Consider the following 25,455-nt stretch of genomic DNA (forward strand, 5'->3'; position numbering starts at 1 on the left):
AGAAAATGATTTTTCCACTTTGTCTCATTATAGGAATTTGTGGAGAATGAGAAGGAAATCATGGCTGCAATAGCAGATCTTGTAATGAAACTTCATCAGAGAGAGAAAAAGATTGATTTTATTAACAAAGGGCTACAAAATAACTTTGATGGACTGGATTCTTTGTTAGAAAGTAAATCCAGCACAGAACCCAGTAAGATGCACCAATCCCTTTTCTTTTACTTTGTATCCTGATGGAATTAAGGTGAATTTGTTCATTAGGAATAACCGTAATAACACTTCAGAAGTAAGCTCCATGGAGCTACGTCAGTTTCCACCAGTGAGGATCTGGACTTACATTCACAGTGGAAAAGCTATTGTGTTCATTGGGAAAAGTATGCGTATTTTATGGCACAGCCTGGGTGATGATGATGCATTTAATTTCCTGTTCCTAAAGGCTAATTCAGTAAGGAAGCTGTGGAAAATATTTAGAGCTTCACTGTTCTCTTCAGAAACACATTTTAGCTTTTCCACAATGGACATGTGAAGGCTAACAAATCAGAGTTGCCGCTTGGCCTGGCGCTGTATGATTAGCATTATGGCACTGCAAGTTTAATTAATGGTTAGGATGTCTAGAATTTTTTGTATTGTATTGTATTTTTCTATTGTTTACATTTTAAATAATAATACACTGGGGCTGAGCATGAACGTGTCTCCTCTTAGGGCCGTTCCCTCCATCCCCCATAATACCTTGCTACCTGCTCATTTTAGCTTTGGTGGTACAGGCTTGTGCTTTGGATGCTGAAAGTCCTAAGCTCTATCCATGGGAATGTCTGCGGTATGTGCATGCATATGGCTATATTCCTATAACAGAAGTACATTGGTTTTTTTGATTATAGGATTTTTAAGCAGAAAGGTTATTATTGTAGTCATACACCTTTGAGGTGACTGGGATTTGGATACTTGGACAGCAAACTAAAGAAAGAGATGGGTTAAATCTATAAGGAAAAGAAAATTTCTGCTTCAGCTTAAGGCCTGATACTACCATTATTTCCTGTGTGGAATGTTTGCTGAGGTCAATGGAAAGTCATTGCATTAAAAGACCACAAGGATTAGGCAAAAATGGGTCTGTTTAATTACATCCATCTTAAACTAAGTATCTACAATTAACTTTTTTGTGCAAATGAGAGCAGATACTGAGAAAAGCTTGCTAAAATATATGTATTTTATATTTAAATTCCAGATGTTTCTGAAGGATAGACTATTGGAGTAAAAAGGAAAAGGTAAGTATCCATATATGATTCCTAGGCTACATTTACCTACTATAAACTATGCTCTTAACAGTCTACTGACTAATAGAAATTTTAGGATTAATATACAAGATTCCCCAGTCTTATCCAATGACATGCTTATCATTAGTGCTACTTGGCTTTTGTTTTCACATTTCTTTTTGACAACTTAGGGCCAAACTTTTAAGCCTGGAGTCACGCTGTCGATGAACAGAAATGCATACACAATTGCTCTTTTGTCATTACCATAGCTGTGCGTGCAAATGTACATTGCAGTTGATCCAGAAACCCAGTCACCCCAAGTGCATATGCAGTCCCAGGAATTGTCTGAAAATACAGGTACAAGACTGCACAAAACACTTATTTAAAAAAAAAAAGTCAGTTCAAATACTAGCCAGGGTAGTTGGTATTTTATTTTATTTATCAGGGCCTTATGGATCTCGGTACATAAAAAATGGGAATGTTTGTATGCAAACAGATAGATGTACCCAATCTCATTAAGTAAATGCCTATTTTCACACCCAAATGTGTTTTTGTATGTACCATTGTAGAAGTCCTTTTTGAAATAGTGGATCTAATTTTCCAGTTAGGCAATAAAGTTATTAGGACAAAAATCCTAAGTCTTGTAGTAAGAGAGAATACTACATAGTTTGCATCTTAACAAGGAACAGAGAGAATACTACATAGTTTGCATCTGAACAAGGAACAGTGACATCTAGAGGAAGGTAAGCTGCTATAGAGTCCAAAATAAATACCCTGAATTATCTGAAGGTTCCACAGTATGGTCTCCTTTGACTAGATCTGCATCAGCTTTGCTTTGAGAAGTAAGCTCTCAAGCAGCTCCCCAATTCCCCGCAGCCTAATTGGGTAATAACACACACAACATACTACTGTGACTCTTAATTAAACAAACAGACTGACTGTTCTACCAGGGTATGCCATGATCAGTACATTTTTATCCTTCTCTGCTCTCTTTGTAATTACTTCCATAGGCTCAAGATTTAAAAACAGGTCACTGGTTATCTTGCCCCAAAAGAGTTGGCTGGTGAAAATATCCTTGGGAAATGGCTGCTCATATTTTTAGATCTGAAGCAGTTAAAGGCTATGTTGGTTACCATGTGACTTCCTTCGCAGATTAATGATCATTTAAGTGTTGTAGGATGATGGTTCTCAGTCTGTTTCATACTGTCACCCTCATCTTATGCTAGCACACCTCTTGTGAATACCTCCATTCTAGCATGTAGATTGCTCTGTTACATGTAAAAGTAATACTAGGAGAGCATTAGAGAATCCACTTAATAGGACAGGGACTGCTCCTTAGTGACAGCAACCCCATTTCTTTCTCTGACCTTTCTCCCTCTGTGTGTGAGATGTACACTAGCATCAAGCTTTCTATCATTGCCTACAGTCCCCCTGCTCTAACTACTCCAGATCAGTGCTGGGTGGCAGCGAATCAGCCACATTTCTCACCTTTACAACATTAGTGGTAGCCTAAGCTTTATCAGCATGACTGAGGAAACAGACAATTATTTAATTGCACCAAAACCCAACAATTTTCAACAAGGGTGAAAGGCATGGGAAGGTCTCCACGATGGAGGCTCCTTCACTGCTTAGAGATTGACAGATGCATCACATGTTTTACTGCAGAATGTTTGCTAACAAGAATTGTTGGCTAGAAGGAGAACCAGTTCCTGCATAGGAGTATGCAGGCAGCGTATTGGGAAAACTGCCTGAGTGGAAGGGATAGTACTCTTTAATAGGCTCCAGATGGAAGATTGTACAGTCAGCACATCTCAAACCAGATTGAATGATGCAGTAGGAAATGTATTGTGGAGAACAATCCTGCTCTGACCATTCTGTGCTTTGTTTGTTCGCCCATGTTTTAAGATCTAAATTGAATTGGGCTGCAAGTTAATAGGAGGCTGTAGCAGGGGAAGGGAGGGGGTTCTAATGGGAGTAAAATGCTAGTACATAACTACAGTGTCTGCAATTTTAGACACTGAATGTTCTCCACAAATCTCTTATTTTTAAGGAGACAGTAATTCCAAGTGAGCGGGTGACAGAAGCCAGACACTTTACCAGAAAACCACAGCTCTATTTTGCTACTTTATTCAAACAGATGTTAATATACGGCATTGTGAAATAAATAAGGTACAAACAAAACTTGTACTACAAGATATGTCCCACCAGTATTTATACATAGTGAAAAATGTATATAGATTAAGACATTATCCATTTTGATTTTTTACAAGACCTTCATGAAGTTAAAGTACAGCACTTTCTAAGATTACATACTCTTAGATTCCGTACAGTTTTACCCAGAAAATGTTTTGTACAGAAATGACAATTTTAGGCTAAGAAGAGCTGAAGAGCATAACAAACACTGAAATTCTTTAATCCATGTTACTGGGATGGTTTCATTGGGGGTGTTGGCACAAATTACATTTAATGTCCATTTGCTCCTTCTGAAAGGATGCGTGAAGGTTCAGTGTACTTTGCAGTAAGTAAGTAAAAGAGGGCAGGTGCAGGTACCAAAGCCAACAGTGGTAAATCTTGGCCAAGTCTCTCCAGTTTGGAAATAGAGATGATTCCATAGGCATGAAGTAACCAGTGGCTAGAAAGAATGACAAGCCTTTTCTTCCTGACAAGAAGATCCTTGAAAGACTTGTAAAAGAAAAAGTGTTGTTAATGTTTTCACACCTACATAGTATCTGACACTTAAGTGAGAGGTTGTGCACAATGCAGGGAAAGGCACTATATATAACGTCTATTGGGCTTGAGAATGATTTGACTCTAGTCACTCTCTATGATCTTTCCCTAGTCCTCCTTGGGAGAGGGAGTTGCATCAAGGACTACCAGTTCATGCTAGTTTCCTTGAGCTGGACCCATATGCCAAAAATGAAAAAGGCTTACTCCCAGAATAAGCACAAGAGTACAGACAAATAGATGAGGAAAGGCAAGCTAGCAGTCTCCACTCAAGTCAGTATTCCAGAAGATATTGTAGCATATGCAAGATATCTGATCATGCATTAACAATGAGCTAGTGTTCCTTATCTTACTTCTCAGGCCTCAAGGCTCTGCTGGTAAAATTAAGTTTTAAAATCTATGACAGAAGGGACATTTCTACCTACCTCTACTTCAGAAGCAGACATGTACACAGCCAGAGTAACCAAAGATAACACCAATATAATATATGGGAATGCATAATCTAAAGGCAAACATTGCATGTATTAGGGGGAGGGAAAAAACACCACCACATTAAGTACATTTCAGCAAAAGACATTAACTATTGCTATGTATGTAACTGTTCCACTGAATCAGTCCAGCCTACTTTAGCCCACGGATTTGAAATTTAACAATCATGCACTACAGTATGAATGAGTGATAGACAAGCACAGAAGTTTACTTTTTGACCTTCTAGAGCAGTAATACTCGGATTGTGGCTCGCAAGCCGCAAGTAGCTCTTTAATGGGTCTCCTGCAGCTCTTTGTAGCACAATATGAAAACACGGTGTGGTTTAATTAACAACCAATCAGGATGCTTTTATTAGGTTATTAACTTATTTGCTGTGAGAATAATTTATATCCAAAAACTAAATATTTCCCCCATCATTCACACTACTGTGGCTCTTTTGGGTAATGTTGATCACTAATTTGGCTCTAGAAGCACTGAAGTTTGAGCATCACTGTTCTAGAGGTTTCAAAATCCATCTCCTCCAAGGCCCAAAGGATCATATTTCTACATAACATAAAAACGGCCATACTAGGTCAGATTAATGATCCATCTAGCTCAGTATCCTGCTTTCTGACAGTGCCCAGTGCCAGATGCTTTAGAGAGAATGAACGGAACAGGGCAATTTATTAAGTGATCCATCCAATGCTGTCTAGGCCCAGCTTCTGGCAGTCAGAGGTTTACAGACACCCAGAGCATGGGGTTGTGTCCCTGACCACGTTGGCTAATACCCAGCAACGGACCTATCCTACCTGCATTTAGCTAATTCTTTTTTAAACCTAGTTATAGTTTTGACCGTCACCCCATCCCCAGCAACAAGTTCCACAGGTTGCCTGTGAATTGTGTGAAAAAGTGCTTCCTTTTGTTTTACACCTGCTGCCTCTTAATTTCATTGCGTGACTTCTGGTTCTTGTGGAACGTGAAGGGGTAAATAATTCCTTAATCACTTTCTCCACATCATTCATGTTTTAATAGACCTCTCTCATACTATTTCTAATTAGGCTCTGTACATTTTAACATGCATCACTGAAGTTTAATAGCCCTTTGACTCCCCCCTCCACAGCTAAAGCACAAATGTGAATAGGAAAGTGGACAGAAGAGCCAGCTGGAATGGGTGCGTGCATACTGAGTGACGGCACGGTGACATGCTGCCCTTTCACACAGGAGCCCACAGATGGCTTATAGCTCAAGGCTGGGACTCGAGAATGTGGGGGCCTAAGAATAGCTACATTTTCCAATTTGCTTCAGCCCCTTCTGAAACCAGAGGTATTTCTGCTGGAAAAGAGAGATTAAGTTAATAACAATAAACTGCAGCATAATCTTCCAGTCCACACCCGCCGCTTTGAGGGGTAAAAGGCAAGGCACAGAGCCATGTGCCCAGGAGGGAGGGAATAGCTCATGAGGCTGCCTCCCCTCGTGGATTCCTCAAGGTCTGGAGGCCATAAACTCCTCTTCACACCCTCTTAAAAAGGGGGAATATGGTAAGCAAGTTTGAGGTAGTCCTCAGCTCCCCTGATCTCTTCCCCTGCTGCTGTCTGCAGGTTTCACAAGAGTGCTCCATTTGGCTGTAAGTGAATGAGGGCTTGATACATTGAGTGCACCTGACAACCAGGCTCTGAATTCTTCCATTGGCACAGGCAAGCAGCTTTTAGAATAATTTAGAACAATGATTTTCTCTCTTGAGCTGCTGACTGCATTTGAGTGTTCTCTAGCCTCCCATTGTCACTGCTTTCCCAATGCATTCCTTAGCATTTGCTAATTCTTGCCTTTATTTAAAATATTTCTTTCTGGAAGGCTGAATTTACAGAACTGCAATGAAGCTTGGAACAGCATTTCTACTATCTAGGGAACAAGGCCAATGCTGCTTTGGGGAGGTCTGAAAGTTATCTGTGATTTTAAACCAGTATGTGTGTGTTAGGATATAGATATTCAGGCCAGTCTGCAAAGGCCTATACTTTAAGAATATATGTGTATTCTTATCACTTAGCTAGTAATAGAGGTATAAAAAGAATCAAAATCACAGTCTGCCTGTTTACGGGCCTTCTCTTACAGTGACAGTCTGAGACCCTGTTCTTAGGCTAAGATCTTTGGCTAAACAGCAGAGGCGGCCATAAGCTGGGAAGCGACCGGTCACCACCTCACATTTCAAACTGGTCACATTGAAATAAGGCAATCTGGGGCTGTTAGAAAGGTGATCTGATCTATCGCCTCCAGAGAAAGGGAAGAGCCTAGAGAATGTAAAAGGAAGTTTTAGTTTGATAGTGTTCTGTTCGGTAAGAACTCATTATCAATAGACACAGCTGGGAAACCCTTATGTCTTTATAGATGTAGTTGTGAAATCCTCACTTCTGTACTGTTTTGTCATTATAGTTCCCACTTTGATATTATTTGCATGGTCTCTGTCTGGTTCTGTGACAGTTTGTCTGCTGTATAATTAATTTTGCTGGGTGTAAACTAATTAAGGTGGCAGGATATAATTGGTTAAAATAATCATGTTACAATATGTTAGGATTGGTTCGTTAAATTTCAATAAAATGATTGGATAAGGTATAGCTAAGCAGAACTCAAGTTTTACTCTATAGTCTGCAGTCAATCAGGAAGTAAGGGTGGGGGGAAATGGGAACAGGGTGTGGAAATTGGAATCATGTTTTGCTAAGGGGGGGGAATGGGAACAGGGACACAGATAAGGCTCTGTGGTATCAGAGCTGGGAAGGGGGACACTAAGGAAGGAAACTGGAATCATGCTTGTGGAAATTCACCCCAATAAACATTGAATTGTTTGCACCTTTGGACTTCGGGTAGTGTTGCTCTCTGTTCATGCAAGAAGAACCAGGGAAGTAAGCAGGTGAAGGAATAAGCCCCTAACAGTTGCGCTCAAATAGGTATCTTAGCTAGACCGACAATATATTTAATGCACTGTCATACTCTGCTAAGGCAGCACTGAGTTGATTGGCAAAGGAACCTTACTTTTGATTTACAACACCAGCTCCATGATTTGTCAATGTTTTTCCAAGGGGGGGCGGGGAAGGGGCACACTACTCCACACAGCCATCTAGTACATGAAGAAATCTAATTTTATAATAGCACTGGGGGCGGATATTTGAACAATAAAGGTAATTTTGATTAATGTTTCTTTATACATTTAATGCAATAGCCTTACGCAAGCAAAGCAAAAAAGGACACACTGTGTCCACTGAGCAAGGGCATATGTAAAAAAACCCCAAAAAACAAACAAACAAAAAAAACTTACAAAGCAGGCCGCCTCCAACTGCTTGAAGTACAGTTAGAATAGGGAAGAAGTAGAGTGCTGCATAAATACTTTTAAATCGATCTGACTTTCCTAACCCACAGGCAATCTTCTTAACCAGAAGCGGTCGGAGCAGCATCATCAACACCAGACAGAAGGCATAGTATATAAATACAATGGTGTATCTGTAAAGGAAAAAATTAATACTTACTATGTGCATTACAGTAGTAACTACAGGCTCTAACAGACCTAGGATGCCTTGTGTTAGGCACTATACACACTCTCACACAGACAAGAGTTTACAATCTATACAGAGGATGGGAGGGGAAAACAGGCCGAGAGAGTTCAGTTGACTTGCCACAGGTCACCCCAGAAGGCAGTGACGGAGGTGGGAGCAAACTACAGGTTTCCTGACCATAGTACAGCACCCTCTCTAGACCAAACCGCCTCCCCAGGGCAGTGAAAGCAAAATGTAGGTTTAGTTCTGAAAGGCTGCCCAGATCTATAGGTGTTTCTTAATTCTCTCTCCTGAAGTGTAATAAAGATGTATTGAAGCTCGCTGTTAGAGTCTCTGTACTCCTAAACCCTCATGAACAGGCTCCCTTGCATGGCTGCTCATTGTGACACTAATTTATGAGATGTTAAAAGGTACATGTTGCTACTCTCCATTGTAAGACTACTATAATTACCATTACTTGAGTTCTTTGTGCAACTACCTAGAGCAGGGTGAGCAAACTTTTTGGCCTGAGGGCCACATTGGGGTGCAAAACTGTATGGAGGGCTGGGTAGGGAAGGCTGTGCCCCCCAAACAGCCTGGCCCCCACCCCCTATCTGCTCCCTCCTACTTCCCGCCCCCTCAGAACCCCTGCCCCATCCAACTCCACCTGCTCCTTGTCCCCTAAACTGCCCCCTCCTGGGACCCCCCGCCCCAAATTGCCCCCCAGGACCTTACCCCCTATCCAACCCCCCTGCTCCCAGTCCCCTGACTGCCCCAACCCCGTCCACACCCCCGCCAGACCCCCCGGGACCTCATGCCCTATCCAACACGCCCCCCGCTCCCTGTCCTGACTGCCCTGATCCCTATCCACACCCTGGCCCCCTGACAAGCCCCCATGCCTATCCAACCCCCCTGCTCCCAGTCCCCTGACTGCCCCAACCCCTGTCCACACCCCCGCCAGACCCCCCGGGACCTCATGCCCTATCCAACACCCCCCCCCGCTCCCTGTCCTGACTGCCCTGATCCCTATCCACACCCTGGCCCCCTGACAAGCCCCCATGCCTATCCAACCCCCCTGTTCCCCGTACCCTGACCCCACCCCCAAACTTCCACCCCCGACCGCCTGCCCCCAGAACCTCTGCCCCATCCAACCACCCCCTGTCCCCTAACTGCCCCTCAGGACCCTCCACCCCTTATCTAACCCCCCCAGCCCTGGCCCCCTTACCATGCCACTCAGAGCAGCATGTCTGGCAGCTGCGCCGCCCAGCCAGAGCCAGACATGCTGCTGCTCTGCCCTGCAGGAGTGCACAGCTCTGCTGTCCAGAGCGCTGCCTGTGCAGCAGCGTCGCTACGGGGGAAGGGGGACAGCAAGGGAGCGGCCCGGGGCTAGCCTCCCCGCTGGGAGCTCAAGGGCCAGATAGCATAGTCTTACGGGCCAGATGTGGCCTGCAGGCTGTAGTTTGCCCACCTATGACCTATAGATATGTAGAATATCTCCCAAAGAGCCAGCATGCTACAATGTGCCAAAACGCTGCCAGTAAAGCTGCAGTCACAGATTGTTGGCTTGCTGGTTTATGATGATTCACTATGCCAGTGCTTTAAAGAAGCGGCTCAAAAAAGAAAGCTCACAAGACTTCAAAGGGGGTTTGGTAGCCCACTGGTCTGGGTTAGATAAGCCCTTTTACATTCTATACCTTCAAAGAGGAATTTCTAAAGAAGTCAGTCATTTAAACAATTGTGAAAATCAACATTATAAGCAGAAGAAAGGACGATTGATGCACTCTACCAGATGAAAGATTGACTTTGTATTTGTGAAGTGTTGTGAATATTCTGATTTTTTTCTTTCAATTAGTGGCATATGGCTATATTTCAGACTAAGATTAGTTTAAGATGACTTACTTGGTTTATCCTCATTTCATCTAGAACAGCACTCAGTGTAAAAGTTTTATATCTCTACCTCTGTTTGAAAGTTATACAAACTTTAGAATTTAAAGCATGTATTTCTACCAATACTTGGCAAAATTTTTATTACTGTTCACCAATAATTAGTATAAGCTGCTGTTAGAGATAAGCAGATTCACAAATAAACTGAAGTCTAGACTACCACTAGGATCTTCCATTTCTCACACAAGGGCCAATAAAAGAATTAATAAGCACTTTCAGTGCTCCATTTTTAAAGTGCCATATAAACACAGCCCCCAATTCAAGACAGCACTTGAGCACATGCTTAAGTGCTTCTCTGGATAGGGACGCTTTCCTGAATCTGGGCCACATTAAGTACATTTTGGCAAGCAGATTTCCCTTCTTACAAGAAGTACTAACTTAGCAGAATACGGCCACATTTCAGGGTTAAATGTACCATAACCCCAACATTTTATAAATTTCTGAAACTCATATAGTGAAATAGCAAACTGATAAAAAAAATATACTCAGACTTTATACTCACAGGGGATAGACAGCTTCATGAGTACAGTGTACAGTTGTAATGTAATCAGGACTTGGGTTGTAAAGCATCGTATACCAGTCAGAAAGCATCATTACCTTGCAAGAATGGATATACAGAAAACCTACTGGATCACTCACAAGCAGTGTAACTATTGCTGCAATACTGCATTCGAATAAGGCAGTAAGATGCTGAAACAATGCACTGGAACTGTAGAGGGAGGAAGAAAAAGGTTCTTTAATACCACTTGAAAAATCAACAGGGGAAAAAAAGTCAAAAATATCAAATGCTGAGTGAAGTATAAAGACACTTTCAATTCTAAACTGTCTATTGTGTTTAAATTCACTATGAAAGATGGGCCAAAGCCACAGTTATTGCAAAATGAAGATTGAAGCAAGCATAATACTGAAAATAATCTTCTCATTTATCTGACTCACACTATTTAGTGCACAAGTGTAGTTGTACTTCATCTAAACTTCTGAAACTAACATTCACACCACATTTAGTCTAGCAAAAACAAAGATCAAATATGCAAGGCAGGTGAGAGTTATACAACTTCCTACAACACAGACAGTATATTCTTTGTTCAGAAAAACTAAAACTATTAAGTATTGCAACATTATAAAGCCCTCTGCCTAATTCACTGGCAAATTGAGAACTAAGCACCACCCTTGATATTTCCAAGGCATTAATTTCTAAGTTACCTATTCTTTATAAATGGTGGTTTTCATTTTCATAGTGACTTGCTACATATGTTTTTTAAATAAAAGGGCAAATATTTTAAATCAGATGCATGAAACTCTCATTGGAGCTGAAAGCTCATGTTAAAATGATATATTTTAGTGGGTTGAGAGTGTATAGTATGAATCATTAAGTGTTTAGTATACTGTTTGCACACCACTTTAAACATGCATCATTTGTAAAATATTTTCACAGCATGAAATTACAGTACGCAGCCACGTTCTTTAACAAGTCTATTATAAAGTGCATTCAGAAACCTATGATACTACAGTAAAGGTTATGTCAGCATTATCATCTAAGTATCTTCCCGTCAGGGGTTATAAAGATGTAGTAATACTCTTTAGGCCGAAACCTGACATAGGTGAGTGTTCCCTCCTACACCAATGAGGTTTTAAATGCATTGAAGGAAACAAGAAGTTGGGTATAGGACATTTTTTGCAGCTCTAAGATGAAAATTAATAAACCCATAAGCACATGGTTGCCCAGAAAATTAGCAGCCTGTGTATCTGCCTGCCCAATAGCATGACTCCTTTAGCACAACTCGATTTGCCTTCTCATATGAATGATACAAATTTATGGTGGGCCTTTTTGTTTTTAAATTAAATAAAAAGATTACTAACCTCTTTTTCCCTGAATACCATTCAATGAAGAACCAGTGCAAAACCAAAGGAAGCATAGCCATAAAGCCAAGGTATAGCCAATCATAATGCCCTGGAGATCCTGTACACTTCCGACAGATTTTATCACCATCTGTTCGCTGTCCTCTTGGACAAACCTACAAAACAGCACGACAAAACTGTATTTACAAGTGCCTAAAAACCCAATAATTGATTGTTTGTTTTGTTGGAAGCCCAGTTAAAGGGAATGCGTGGGCTGACAAATTTACCTCATTAAAGGAAGTTCAATCCCTCAGCCCTCCGCTTGCCCCAATGATCCCATCCCCTGAGAAAACTCGTCCCATTCTCATTCCACCCGTTACTCTCACTTTCATCTGGCTTGTTTCCCTCACAATACAAAAATGCTTTAGTCTCTTGCGTCCTATAAAATCCCACCCACCTTTAACCCCGCTTGTCTCATTAACTATTGCCCCATATCCCTTTCATCTCCAAGTTCATTGCATGCACTGTTTACCAGCATTGTCTGGAGTTCTTCTCCTCCAATTCCATTGTAGATCCTCCAATCTAGCTTCCACCCCTTGCACTCTACTGAAATTGCTCTTGCCAAAGTCTCTAATGACCTCTTCCTTAAAGCTCAGAACCAGTACTCCATCCTCATCCTCCTTGACCAGTCAGTCACTTAGTCAACTGTGCTCCTCTTGAAATCTTATCCTTTCCTGGCATCCATGACTCTCCACTCTCCTGGTTCTCCTCCAACCTTTCTAATCGCTCCTTCAGCGTATCCTCTGCCTCCCTCCAGCTTTCGGGGAGGTCCACAGAGCTCTGTCCTTGGTCCCCTTTTCTTCTCTCCCTCTCTCTCTGCCTTATCTCTGGGTAATCTCAACAGCAAACACAAATTCAACTACCATCTCTATACTGGTTTCAGAGTAGCAGCCATGTAAGTCTGTATTCGCAAAAAGAAAAGGAGTACTTGTTGTATCTTAGAGGCTAACAAATTTATTTGAGCATAAGCTTTTGTGAGCTACAGCTCACTTCATCGGATGCATTCGGTGGAAAATACAGTGGGGAGATTTATATACACACACAGAGAACATGAAACAATGGGTTTCATCATACACTCTGTAAGGAGAGTGATCACTTAAGGTGAGCTATTACCAGCAGGAAGGGGTCGGGGAGGAGGAAGAAAACCTTTTTGGTGATAATCAAGGTGGGCCATTTCCAGCAATTAAGAAGAATGTCTGAGGAACAGTGGGGGGTGGGGTGGGGTGGAGTGGGGGGGAGAAATAACATGGGCAAATAGTTTTACTTTATGTAAATGACCCATCCACTCACAGTCTCTATTCAAGCCTAAGTTGATTGTATCCAGTTTGCAAATTAATTCCAATTCAGCAGTCTCTCGCTGGAGTCTGTTTTTGAAGTTTTTTTGTTGAAGGATAGCCACTCTCAGGTCTGTAATCGAGTGACCGGAGAGACTGAAGTGTTCTCCGACTGGTTTTTGAATGTTATAATTCTTGACATCTGATTTGTGTCCATTTATTCTTTTATGTAGAGACTGTCCAGTTTGACCAATGTGCATGGCAGAGGGGCATTGCTGGCACATGATGGCATATATCACATTGGTAGATGCGCAGGTGAACGAGCCTCTGATAGTGTGGCTGATGTGATTAGGCCCTATGATGGTGTCCCCTGAATAGATATGTGGACAGAGTTGGCAATGGGCTTTGTTGCAAGGATAGGTACCTAAGTTAGTGGTTCTGTTGTGTGGAGTGTGGTTGCTGGTGAGTATTTGATTCAGGTTGGGGGACTATCTGTAAGCAAGGATCCTTGATTCAACTAATATCTCTATACTGATGACTCACAGATCTATGTCTCCACTCCAGACCGGACTCCTGTCCGAACTAAAATCTACAAGGAGATGTCAGAGACAGGCTGAGATGTCTAGCCATCAAGCTCAACATGGCTATAACAGAGCTCTTAATCTTCCCCTACCTATCTTCTCGATCATTGGGGAAAATGCCACATCACACCTGGCACTCAAGCCTATAACCTGGATGTCATCTTTGACTCAGACCTCTCTCTAGGTCAGTGGTTCCCAAACAGTGGGTCCCAGGCATGGTGCAGAGAGCAGGCTTGAAGTGTGAGCCCACACTGCACTCATCTCGCAGTGGTGGCTCCTGTCCCGCAGAGTCTGGGCCTGCTCCAGGCATTGCAACCTCGTGCATGGGGTTGCAGCACCACTCAGGCTTGAAGAGGCAACCAAACCAAACCTGAGTGCCATTGCAATCCCATGCACTAGGCTGCAAACACCCAGAGCAGGGACCCAGGCCCAGCTCCACTCGACAGGAGCCACCATTGTAGGGTGAGTGCAGAGCAGGCTCTCTCTCCAACTTCCCTTTGCACCAGTGTCAGGGTTGCTGTGATGGGGTAGAAAGTGCTGCTACAGGTGGTTGGTGCCCCCTCAGTGGGGCAAAGAGGAGGAGAAGGACATTGGCGAATGATTTTTGGCTCCTTCCTTCCATGAATTTGGACCCAGTGTGGGTCACAAAAAAAGACAAAATGCATTTGGTGGGTCGCCTTAGTAAAAAATTTGGGAACCGCTCCTGTAGGTCTTCACAGCTAGGCTGTGCCTCAAGCTTGCTAATTTTTTTCTGCATAACATCTCTAAGACATGGCCCTTTCCATCCATTCACACGTTTAGAACTCTTATCCAGGTTCCCTGTCATCTCATGTCTTGATTCCTGCAACATCTTTTTCTCTGGTCTTGACACACAAAATCTTAGACCCATTCAGAATGCTGCTGCTGCTGCTACGAAGATCATTTCCCAAGCATGTCACTTTGACTATGTCACCCCTTTCTTGCATCCCTGCCTTGGTTCCCCCTTCTCTATCACATCAAACATAAGCTACTTGTGTTTCAAGGCCCTTCACAGCGTATCCCCAGCTCTTATTCACTATTCAGATGTCAGCTCCCTCCTCCAATGGGCCTAAGATGCCAGCCTCCATCATCAATTTGGTAAATCTTCAAACACACAGCTACGTGCTTCCTCCCATGCCTCCCCTCGTGCTTAGGAGCTCCCTGTAAACATCTTCCTCCAAATCCCTCCTTAAAACTCTCCTTTGCTGGGATACCTATAAAAAACTTGACAAAAGTCAGGCCACTTGGTGTGCCGAGACCATTGATTAGCATGCTGATCAATGCTGCCTCAGTTTCCTTGCACTCCCGTCTGTTTGTCTGTATCTATCGGTTGTCGCTTGTCTTGTATTTAAGGCTACGATTTAATCACAGAGGTCATGGATTCCATGACTTTACCGGACCTCCATGACTTCTAGGGCTTGAGGAGAAGGCAGGACTGTGCGCCCCTGCCCTGCAACTGGGGCTGGCTGGAATCAGGAACCTGCAGCCCCAACCCCGCGGCTTTCGCCGGGGCTGCTACTGCCACCTCTGAGCTGCTCAAGGTAAGTGGCGCTGGGCTGGGGCCTGCACCCCTCCTGCACGCCGCACCCAAACCCCCTGAGCCCACTAACCCCCTGCCTTGAGCTCTCTGCCACACCCCTCCTGCACCCCAACCCCCCTGCCCTGAGCCCCTTCCTGCATGCCGCACCCACTCCCAAACCCCAACCTCCTGCCCCAGCCCTACATTCAACTTCCCCACCCAGATGTAGCCCTCACGCCAAAAAGTTTGCCCACCCCTGGTTTAGACAACCTTATGCCTCCTTTGCATGTGACACAGAAGAAAACACATCACAGGCCAAGATCGGGCCCTAGATCTCTTTCACAAATTCAAGAGTCTGTCAGAATTCGACACTTACCCCACAGTCGCCATAGATATGAGTTGTCGCATTTATATATTGGGCGGTTCTCCCACAATACAATCCAAGGCAGGCTGGTTGGATATCTACAGCTTTTAAAAACACAAGGAGTTGCAACACAGTACTACATCCCGTTACTGGAGATGCAAGAGCAAAGCAGGTGAAACGGTTTGTTGCCCTGCACTTATGGAGTCCTAGGCTCCAACTGGTCGCTTTGGGCCCGATCCTGCCAGGAGAACCACTCAGCTGGACCCCCGGGGCCGCAGTCAGACCCTGACCGAGGTGGGGCTCTGCGTAGGTGTCCACATCCGTGGCCCTCGGGGCAGGAGCGGGGCCCTTCGGCCGCTTCCCTGACACAGGGAGCGCGCTGCAGAAGCGGGATGTAGCAGGCGCTGCTGGACGGGGAGGCAGCCGCAGCAACCTGGGCATCCCCCCTCCCCACACTCTTCCCCGCTCCGGCTCCGAGGCATCCCTCCCCTGCCCCCCTCCAGATCGGGGGCAAACCCCCCCCCCCCCGGTCCACTCCCTCGGCTCCAGGGACCGCCCCTCCCCCGCTGCAGGGAGGGGGGGGGGCTGCCTTGAGCCCGGGACCACAGGGTCTCAGTCTGGGTCACGTCAGGGGTCCCCGCCCCCACGAGGGGACACCGGGAGGGGCCCGACAGGCGGCGGCTGCCCAGGGAGGAACGGGACGGAGCGGACCCCTCCCAGCGCGGGCGAGGGGCCCCGGGCCAGGCACGGTCACCCCGGGGGGCTGCGCTCACTCATCTTGCCGCAGCAGGGCCCAACCCCCCCGGATGGTTTCCCCCAGCGCAGCAAGGACCGCTTCCGGGCTCCGGGGGCGGGGCGAGGCGAAGCACCGCCCCGCCCGGGCGCGTCACTTCCTTCTCCCCGTCGGGGCAACAGCTGGCTGACTCCGCCCCCAGCCCGCTTGTGGGTGAGGCCAGGAAAGCCCCGCCTACCTGAAGGCGGAGCTCCTCGCGGCCTCTCGCCCGGTTGGGCGAGGTTTCCCCGGCGCTCCCCCCAATGGGGGCCCGCCTTGTCGCACACCCGCCCTCATGGGCGTGGTTACCGCGCAAGCCCCACCCCTTTCGTGCAGGGCGTCGGGCGGACTCGACCCGATCGGCTCCCTGGCTCCGGCGCCCGCCTGGGCGTGGCCGCCTCGCGGTGATGGCGGCGCCCGGCTGGCTGCCGCCCCGCGCGCGGGCGGTGGTGCGCGTGGTGGACATGCACACGGGCGGGGAGCCGCTGCGCATCGTGCCGGGCGGGCTGGAGCCGGGCCCCGCGGGCCCCACGCTGCTGGCCCGGCGGCGCCACATGGGCGCGGAGCTGGACCACGTGCGGCGGCTGCTGGTGCACGAGCCGCGCGGGCACCGCGACATGTACGCGGCGGTGCTGGTGCCCAGCGAGCTGCCGGCCGCCCAGCTGGGCGCGCTCTTCCTGCACGGCCAGGGCTACAGCACCATGTGCGGCCACGCCGTGCTGGCGCTGGGCCGCTTCGCCCTGGACGGCGGCCTGGTGCCGGCGCCGAGCCGCCCGGAGACCGCGGTCACCATCCACTGCCCCTGCGGGCCCGTCACCGCCTTCGTGCCCTGGGACGGGCGGCGCAGCGGCAGCCGCGTCCGCTTCCACAGCGTGCCCGCCTTCGCCGCCGCCGCAGGTACCGGCCGGCGCCCGCCGCGGAGCCCAGCCCCTGCCGCGGGGAGACCCCGGGCTCCTGTTCCTCAGAGCCGGGCCGCCCCCGTCTATGTGGGACCCCCCAGGGTGACCCCCGCCCGTGTGGCACCCCTGAAAGCCTGACCCCCTGTGTCGGCCCCCTCAGTCGTGGTGTGGGAGCGCCCCTTGTCTGAGTGACCCCCGCCCGTGTGGCACCCCTGAAAGCCTGACCCCCTGTGTCGGCCCCCTCAGTTGTGGTGTGGGAGCGCCCCTTGTCTGGGTGATCCCCCCAGGGTGACCCCCGCCCGTGTGGCACCCCTGAAAGCCTGACCCCCTGTCTGTCAGCCCCCCCAGTCGTGGTGTGGGAGCGCCCCTTGTCTGAGTGACCCCCGCCCGTGTGGCACCCCTGAAAGCCTGACCCCCTGTGTCGGCCCCCTCAGTTGTGGTGTGAGAGCGCCCCTTGTCTGGGTGATCCCCCCAGGGTGACCCCTGCCCGTGTGGCACCCCTGAAAGCCTGATCCCCTGTCTGTCAGCCCCCCCAGTCGTGGTGTGGGAGCGCCCCTTGTCTGGGTGATCCCCCCCAGGGTGACCCCCGCCCGTGTGGCACCCCTGAAAGCCTGATCCCCTGTCTGTCAGCCCCCCCAGTCGTGGTGTGGGAGCGCCCCTTGTCTGGGTGATCCCCCCAGGGTGACCCCCGCCCGTGTGGCACCCCTGAAAGCCTGATCCCCTGTCTGTCAGCCCCCCCAGTCGTGGTGTGGGAGCGCCCCTTGTCTGGGTGATCCCCGAGCCCATCTCTGTGGGATCCCCTGGAGCCGTGGGGATGGGTGCCCCTGTTCTCTTCTCCCCCCAACCCAGACTGTACGTCCCCCCACGGGTGAAAGTGATGACTGTGTGCATGATTAACAGCACTAAACCTGCTTTCGCTTTCCCCATGTCTGCCCCCGCCTGTGAGTTTGTGAGGTACCTAGCACCTAGGGAGGGGTGTTATGGGTGCTTCGGTTCTGATGCTGCAGCCAGCTTCAAGCATGTGTGCTGGCCCCTTGCCTTTGGAAGCAGATGGCGGTGTCAAAGGACGTGACAGGGCTCTGGCAGCCAACTGACTTTCTGCAGAAAGGTTTCAGAGTAGCAGCCGTGTTAGTCTGTATTCGCAAAAAGAAAAGGAGGACTTGTGGCACCTTAGAGACTAACAAATGTATTTGACAGGTTTCAGAGTAGCAGCCGTGTTAGTCTGTATTCGCAAAAAGAAAAGGAGTACCCGTGGCACCTTAGAGACTAACAAATTTATTAGAGCATAAGCTTTCGTGAGCTACAGCTCTGAGCTGTAGTCTCTAAGGTGCCACGGGTATGCCTTTTCTTTTTGCAAATTTATTTGAGCATAAGCTTTTGTGAGCTACAGCTTGCATCTGATGAAGTGACTGTAGCTCACGAAAGCTTATGCTCAAATAAATTTGTTAGTCTCTAAGGTGCCACAAGTACTCCTTTTCTTTCTGCAGAAAGGATTATAGTTTGTGCCCTGCATGATGCTGCCACCTGAGTCCATGTTGGGCTGGCAGCCTCCAGCTCTGCAAAACTGAGTGCACCCTTATTCCTGGGAATTTGAGTGGGTAATTTAAGACTGTGTAAACATCAATAGTTTGAAGGAGGAAGCTTGTCCAAGGTTGGTGTCTCTTGAACTGCAGAGTAGTTAAGGAGATACCATTTACTGAGATCACTCCAGAAAACAGAGGAATGATTTGTTTTTAACTTTGTATACTCCACTCATTAAGGGTAGGAAGAGGACAGGCAGGTGAATGTTTTGGTGGGGAAAGGGGGTTTTTATTGAAGTCTGTACCTACTTTTGGCTCCACAGAAGAATAGACCTAACTATGGATCTGCCTGACGTTGAAATTGGTGACCAGGTCGAGAGGATGAAGAACTCTGCTTTGTAGGGCTCTCTACAGATGACCTATCTAATGTTTCTCAGAACCTTTATTAAGTAACAAAAGAGCAGAACTTTGGATAGATTAGAGACTTCACAATACCTGCAATATTTTAGGATGTTATGCTATCCCAAATTTGTGTCTTCATTATTGCATAACCATATTCAGCTTCTGTAAGTACACTAGGAGTTACTCACACTCTTCGATCTGATGGTCTCCTGCATTTTACTATTTCATTTTGCTACTGCATTAATTCCTTTAGCTGTTCCCTTTCCTGCCCTCCAGCATCCTATCCTATCCTTTCCTTTCCTTTCCAAGACTCCTTGTTTCCATTTTATATCTGCATCTAATAATTGATCCACTCACTGTCATTTGTTTTTTTGGTTTGGGTTTTTTTAATATTTCTAATGATTGAAACTCATGACACGATTTCTAGCATTGTGTTCCTTCACTTTCCTGTAGAGTTCTGTGCCATTCACTTGCTTTATCACCTAACTATATTTACATCTCACTTCAAAGTAAATCTGACACTGTAATTAAATTGATTTACCCTACTATGTTTGTTGGAATCCTTCTGAATTGATTGAATCTGATTGCATTATCTTGCATTAATAAGCATGAGATAAATTGTTTAAAAAAATCTAATATTTCTAATTTGTAAAGAGTACAGTCTGTATAGTTGGCCAAATTCAGCTCAGCAAGGACAAATTGTTCCCTGATTTAGAACCCAATCTGACCCGTGGATTTTAACAGGAGAGTTTTTCCATTGACTTTAATGGAAGTTGGATCAGGCTCTTATAAGACTCTGCACTTACCTCTCTTTATCCTTTGATGTCAAAGTGCTACACAAAATTATCCTTGTTACTATGCTAACAGTTGCATTAAAATCAGCAACATTACACTGGGGTGTGAATTAGGACAGAATTTAGTTTCTGTGTTTAGAGGTTTGGGGGGGAGATAATGTTACCCATGTATGTTCATGCATGGTTCTGTTTGCTTTTCCCCCTCTCCTGTTCTGTTTAGATGTGACCGTTGATGTTCCTGGCCATGGGAAAGTGGTAGTCGATATTGGATATGGTGGTGCTTTCTATGCCTTTCTCAGTGCTGAGAGATTGGGATTAGATGTTTGTTCTTCAAAGACTCAGGATCTTGTAGATGCAGCAAGTGCAGTAACAGAAGCAGTAAAGAGACAGGTACAGAAGATGCCAGCATACCAAATACTTTTCTAACAATGTTGTAATATTGCAGGGTTTTTATTAGAGGAGACTATTCATGACATTGTTGGAATTCTATACCTGGAATTTAAAACAGAGTAAATATCATAGTAGACTTTCTCAGGTGTTTAAGGGTGTGACTGTTCTTGCCCTGTTAATGTAGTTTTACAGTTTAGTTAACTTAAACTGTTGATTATGTTGCTAGAAATGTGCTGAATAATCCACAGATAGTCAGAGGTGCTGGGAAGTGAGGGAGTTTGTGTCCAGCTGCAAATACACATTTTTTTAAAATGCAGAAAACACCTGCAGCACAACTTGCTTCAGGAAACATAGGCACTGGCATTCTGGATCAGACCAAGGTCCACCCAGTCCAGTATCCTGTCTCTGACAGTGGCCAACACGAGCTGCTTCAGAGGATGGCATAAGAATCCTGCAGTAGGCAGGTGTGGCATAGTCTGCCTCCCACATCAGGTCTCAGCATACACTACTGTGAAGCAAGTGCATTGTTGTGTTTTGTGATATGTCTAGCAATATTAAGTGGTGTGTACGCCATATACCTATCAAATACACGCCTGTCACATTAGGCGTTGAATGCAAATCATTTATTTGTAGAATTGTGCATTACTTATAGCAGGTTAATTTAATGTTTTCTTCACTGTGGAAGATGTTATGTTATAACTTTTCCATGTAATCAATATTCTGTGGTTTTTTTAACACAGTTTCTATATCACTCTTTAAGGGGGGAAAAAAGCCATAAAGTTTCAACTGTGTTCTATATTTCTCATGCTTTAGTTGTCTTAGCACAATACCGAATTACAGATGCTTTGTGTTACAAATGGCTCTGTTTTAACTATCATAATACCCAGATAATATTTAGCGTCTTTCTAGCAATTTACATTTTCAAAGCTCTGTATAAATGTTAGTCTTTACAACACCCAGATAAGGTAGGCAGCTATTATCCTCATTTTACTGATGGGGAAACCTCTTCATCTCAGTGTGCCTCAACTAAGGGGTTGTACACACTTGCGCTTACTTCGGTACAACTTAAGTCGCTCGGAGTATGGAAAAGTCGCCGACACAGCTACCGCTTCTCGGAGAGTGTAATTATGCCAACGGGAGAGCTGTCTCCCATTAGCATAGAGTGTCTGCACTAGCGGCACAGCTGCATCGGTACAGCTGCCTTGCTGTAGCCATTCTAGTGTAGACTAGCCCTAATCCAAATTCAGAGCCACGGCTGAGGACTCTGGAGTTGCTGTTGCCAGTCTACTATACTGCATTCTGAATGATTGATCTTACTAAAAAGTGTAATATTAGCATATTTTTGTTTGAATTTTGTATTTATGTATTCTTAATGACTTCAGGAGCACCCATATCTAGCATCAGAATGTCTACTGTAGTCTGTTTAAATGTCTGTCATGTTTGTGCGTGTCCCATCTCCCACTCAACGCACACATCCCTGTATAGTCCCAGGCAACAACAGCATGCTGATGGTTTGTAGTCAAGCAAATATTAGACCTGAAAAATGCATCTTGAACAGAGCTTAGGAAATCAGTGAAGTCAAATCTTGAAGAAATACCTCAGGGTTTGAGTTGCACACAGGAAATTCCACAGTTCCACAATGTCTGTAGTCTTAAGTGAACACAAGATAAAAAAGTTGCTGTCCTCACTAATGAACATCAGTTGTGTTACCTGTGGGGTAGAAATAAATATGCCCAAGAGTAATTAGAATGGTACATTTATACTTGTGTGTGCGCCCACCTCTGTCATCTTGTAAAAATCTTACTGCAATTTAATTGAAAATATTTGATTCTTGTATGTCTGTATATCCATTCTGTGTGTTGTTCCTAGTTTAAACTTCATCACCCTGATAACGAAGAGCTTGCTTTCCTCTACGGTACTATATTAACAGATGGAAAAGATGCATTTAGTGATGAACCAACAACCAACATCTGTGTGTTTGCAGATGCACAGGTATGAAAACATGCTACTTTAAGAGATACAAGATAAGTAATGCCTGGTCTGTGTCTATTAAGAATGAGTTAAATTCTCTCACAGTGCTGCAAAGGCATTGTGTCTGAAGTGTCGTCTGTTCCTTAACAGTAAACTATTTCAGTACAGAACGAAAGCAGGTAAATACTTCTGAAAACATGAGAGGGGCTTTCAGTAAGGATTAAACATGAGTTTAGTAGGTAGGACTCTCCCAACTGTCACATGGGAATGATCCAGAGAATACCAGTCAAGAGAATTTAGTTGCTCTGGATTCTGTTAGTGATTATCTGAAAGCGTAACAGACCTGAAAGTAACATGAAGCTTTAATACTTGAGTAGTAATTATGAATATTGTCAAACTAGGATCCCTCGCTCCTAGTATTTTGCCAAACAGAATCATAGTCTAAAAGTGCCAGAACCCACTTAGTTTCTTTTGTGCTTCTCTCAGCCTGTCTATTTACAGAACCCCAGAGCTAGGAAATGCCAATGTCTGTAATGCTATGGACTGTAGGGGGAGGCATTTCTCATGGTTTTTATAATAGAGAAAAATTAAAAGCTAATGAACTTTTTATTTTTTTAAATTAGGTTGACAGAAGTCCTACAGGCTCAGGTGTAACTGCTCGCATTGCCTTACAATACCATAAGGGACTCATCCAGCTGAATCAGACCAGAATCTTTAGAAGCAGCTCAACTGGTTCCTTATTCACTGGAAAAGCAGTGAAGGCAAGCAGCAAACCTCTTCTTTTCTGTGTATTTTAAGGTGTTGTGAATTCTGTTCTCATGCCAGTGAGGAACTAACAGCACAGGCTTAAACCAGGCATAGTTGCGCTATCTACGGACAGCTCTGCCACTGTAGTCACTTCTGATCTGTGGCATCCCTATCGTTTCAGTCCTGAGCCTGTTTTGAGCAGAGATTGCAAGTCTTGACAAATCGTTTGTTGGAGAGCAGCGTGTTATGGATGAATAGGGATGAAGATTCACCTGACACAGTAATCTTTCCATTATGATCATAGGCTGTACAGAAAGGAATAAACAGTATGATGATATTCACAGATGATACAAAATTGAAAGGAAGTGATGCTGGAGGAGTAATCTAGAGACCTAAAATAATTAGGAACATAGGCAGAAAATAATACAGATGGGGGCAGGGGCAGAATAATCTAAAACAGACATTGTGTGTGACAAACTGAAGAAGTGGCACTGCTGAAAGAGACTTGGGGGTGACAGCCAACACCAGATCAAAGATGAACTTGAAGTGAAAGGAAAAAAGACCAGTGCAGTTTTGCACTGTATATACAAAGGCTCCTCATCAGAGGAAGGCAATATTTGTATGGCTTTCATATGGTTACAGCTGGAATCTTGCCTTCAGCTCTGGGCACTCGTTCTCCAAAAAAAGATTTCCGAATTGGAAGGAGTTAAGTGAAGAGCACCAGCAATGTGGGCTGGTGGGACTGATTTACAAAGAAGAGTGGGTTCAGTTGAGTAACAATTAGAGAGAGACATAGGAGGCTGCATACATTGGAAGGAGGCAAATGGGATGAACTTGGGATGGGAAAGCTTGTGAATGTCAGAAAAATTTCCCCAACAACTATTGGACTAGGGAAGGAACCATGTGTCTGGGGCAGGCTTGCCAGATGTAACTGTAGTTCCATTTAAAGTGCAAAACTATTGATTAACAAAACCTATAAGCAAACCTCATGATCTTAGGCCATGTCTACGCTACCACCTATGTCACTAAAACTTATGTCGTTCAGGGGTTTGAAAAAAACACAAGCCTGAGAGACGTACGTCTTGCCGGAATAAGTGGTGGTGCGCACAGCGCTATATCGGTGGGAGAGCTTCTTCTACCGCCACTCGTTGGGGAGGTTTAATTATGTCGATGAGCGCGCTCTCTCCCATCGTCATAGAGCAGCTACACGAGAGATCTTACAGCAGCGCAGCTGCGTCGGTGCCGTTGTAAGGCCTCTAGTGTAGACACAGCTTTAAACTGTGATTTCTGTTCCTGCGACAGTAGTGGAGCCTTTCCTTCACTTGCCTTGCCTTCCTGGAGCTCCCCGCAGAAGTCGTCATAGGCTACTAGTTCAAGTTTTTTATACAGCAGCTATACCCTTCTTGCCTGATAGCTGATGGCTCAGTCCAAGCTAGGTTGGCCTGTGCCAAATAGAAGCCATTATCAAGGTGTGGCTCAGTAAGGCCTAGTCTACTCTTGAAAGATAGATTGACATAGCTAGTCGGTCATGGGTATGAAAAAACACACTCCTGACTGATGTAGCTATAGGTGTAGGTGGGTTATATCTGCGAGTGACTCTGTAAATAAACACTGTAACTGCAATTGGTAAGAGCTGAGGAACACCCAGAGAAGCAATGCCACTGGTGACACAATTTTATTGTACTCAACTACCTACTGTGTAATAATACTGTTTTGTAAACAGGGAAGAGCCCCCTCAATGCCCATTCAATTTAAATCTAAACCTTTTCTCTTCTCAGGAAGCAAAGTGTGGTGACTATAACGCTGTTGTAGTAGAAGTCTCAGGAGAAGCCTTTTATACTGGAACAGCAACCTTCGTTGTTGAAGAGGAGGACCCACTGAAATACGGATTTTCTCTAAAGTGACCTTTGCCATCATTCAGTTGCCAGCTTTTAAGTAGTAACCAATATCAAAAAGATGATCTTTGTAATCTGTGGGGGGAAATATAAATGCACCGTATTTACTTAGCTCATATTTTCCTCATAGACTGCTGCATTTATGGATGGTTAAAAACCAATTCATTTAAATATCATAGAGCAGAGCTTAAAAAAAATCTTTCCTGGTATCATGATTACTTGTATTACAAATAAAGATCACAGGCCACATTATTCTGTAGTGATTAGCAGGTATTATACAAGTCCGGATCTGTTTGAAACTGCATTTACAATTATATTTCAAATGTTAGATAGTAAACAAAGCGAAGCTTGAAGGGGCAATTTCAAATGTAAGTGCCTCTTGTAAAGACATTGTGTACTTTAAACTCTACTTCAGTGCAAGGATTCTCTTAAAATGCAGTATTCTGATCTCCCATTTTTCTTGTTTTAATTCTTGTAACATGGCCTCCGTCACTGATCTTAAG

The 25,455-nt window shown here is 45.2% G+C and overlaps 3 protein-coding genes and 1 long non-coding RNA gene across 13 annotated transcripts in view; 3 read left to right on the forward strand and 1 right to left on the reverse strand.

Annotated features, from left to right (window-relative positions):
• The window catches only part of LOC119857608 (coiled-coil domain-containing protein 175-like), a 51,647-nt gene extending 48,243 nt beyond the window's left edge, over nucleotides 1–3,404 (forward strand). For 2 of the 5 annotated variants that reach the window (XM_043516359.1, XM_038406779.2), the window contains 2 exons: nucleotides 34–1,262; nucleotides 3,301–3,366. In XM_043516359.1, the coding sequence (XP_043372294.1) occupies nucleotides 34–234 (201 nt within the window). In that variant the 3' untranslated portion in view covers nucleotides 235–1,262; nucleotides 3,301–3,366. Of the gene's footprint in view, nucleotides 1–33; nucleotides 2,220–3,300 lie in introns of those variants that run through there. The other 3 variants (XM_038406776.2, XM_038406778.2, XM_038406777.2) reach the window with 2 other exon arrangements.
• Nucleotides 3,405–3,432: 28 nt separating this feature from the next.
• On the reverse strand, nucleotides 3,433–16,598 carry LOC119857609 (JNK1/MAPK8 associated membrane protein). 4 transcript variants are annotated; one of them, XM_043516361.1, is made up of 7 exons: nucleotides 16,534–16,598; nucleotides 15,575–15,666; nucleotides 11,768–11,922; nucleotides 10,410–10,616; nucleotides 7,750–7,931; nucleotides 4,400–4,476; nucleotides 3,433–3,932 (listed from the first exon to the last, which is right to left on the reverse strand). In XM_043516361.1, the coding sequence occupies exons 3-7, from the start codon at nucleotides 11,827–11,829 to the stop codon at nucleotides 3,714–3,716; spliced, it is 747 nt and encodes a 248-aa protein (XP_043372296.1). In that variant the 5' UTR covers nucleotides 11,830–11,922; nucleotides 15,575–15,666; nucleotides 16,534–16,598; the 3' UTR covers nucleotides 3,433–3,713. The 4 variants fall into 4 exon arrangements, with proteins under 4 accessions (XP_043372296.1, XP_038262711.1, XP_038262709.1 ...); XM_038406783.2 differs by having other exon boundaries at nucleotides 16,336–16,589; XM_038406781.2 differs by lacking the exon at nucleotides 16,534–16,598 and having other exon boundaries at nucleotides 15,575–16,015.
• A 90-nt stretch (nucleotides 16,599–16,688) lies between these two features.
• Nucleotides 16,689–25,408, forward strand: L3HYPDH (trans-L-3-hydroxyproline dehydratase). The gene is made up of 5 exons (XM_038407397.2): nucleotides 16,689–17,231; nucleotides 20,170–20,339; nucleotides 22,209–22,331; nucleotides 22,934–23,071; nucleotides 24,836–25,408. The coding sequence occupies exons 1-5, from the start codon at nucleotides 16,742–16,744 to the stop codon at nucleotides 24,959–24,961; spliced, it is 1,047 nt and encodes a 348-aa protein (XP_038263325.1). The 5' UTR covers nucleotides 16,689–16,741; the 3' UTR covers nucleotides 24,962–25,408.
• LOC122460581 lies at nucleotides 17,243–19,066 on the forward strand. 3 transcript variants are annotated; one of them, XR_006281982.1, is made up of 3 exons: nucleotides 17,243–17,580; nucleotides 17,770–18,341; nucleotides 18,725–19,066. It is a non-coding gene; the product is annotated as an uncharacterized LOC122460581 (long non-coding RNA). The 3 variants fall into 3 exon arrangements; XR_006281981.1 differs by having other exon boundaries at nucleotides 17,243–17,436; nucleotides 17,494–18,341; XR_006281980.1 differs by having other exon boundaries at nucleotides 17,243–18,341.
• Nucleotides 25,409–25,455: the final 47 nt, after the last annotated feature.

This window comes from Dermochelys coriacea, chromosome 6, assembly GCF_009764565.3.
Source record: "Dermochelys coriacea isolate rDerCor1 chromosome 6, rDerCor1.pri.v4, whole genome shotgun sequence".
NCBI lineage: Eukaryota > Metazoa > Chordata > Testudines > Dermochelyidae > Dermochelys > Dermochelys coriacea.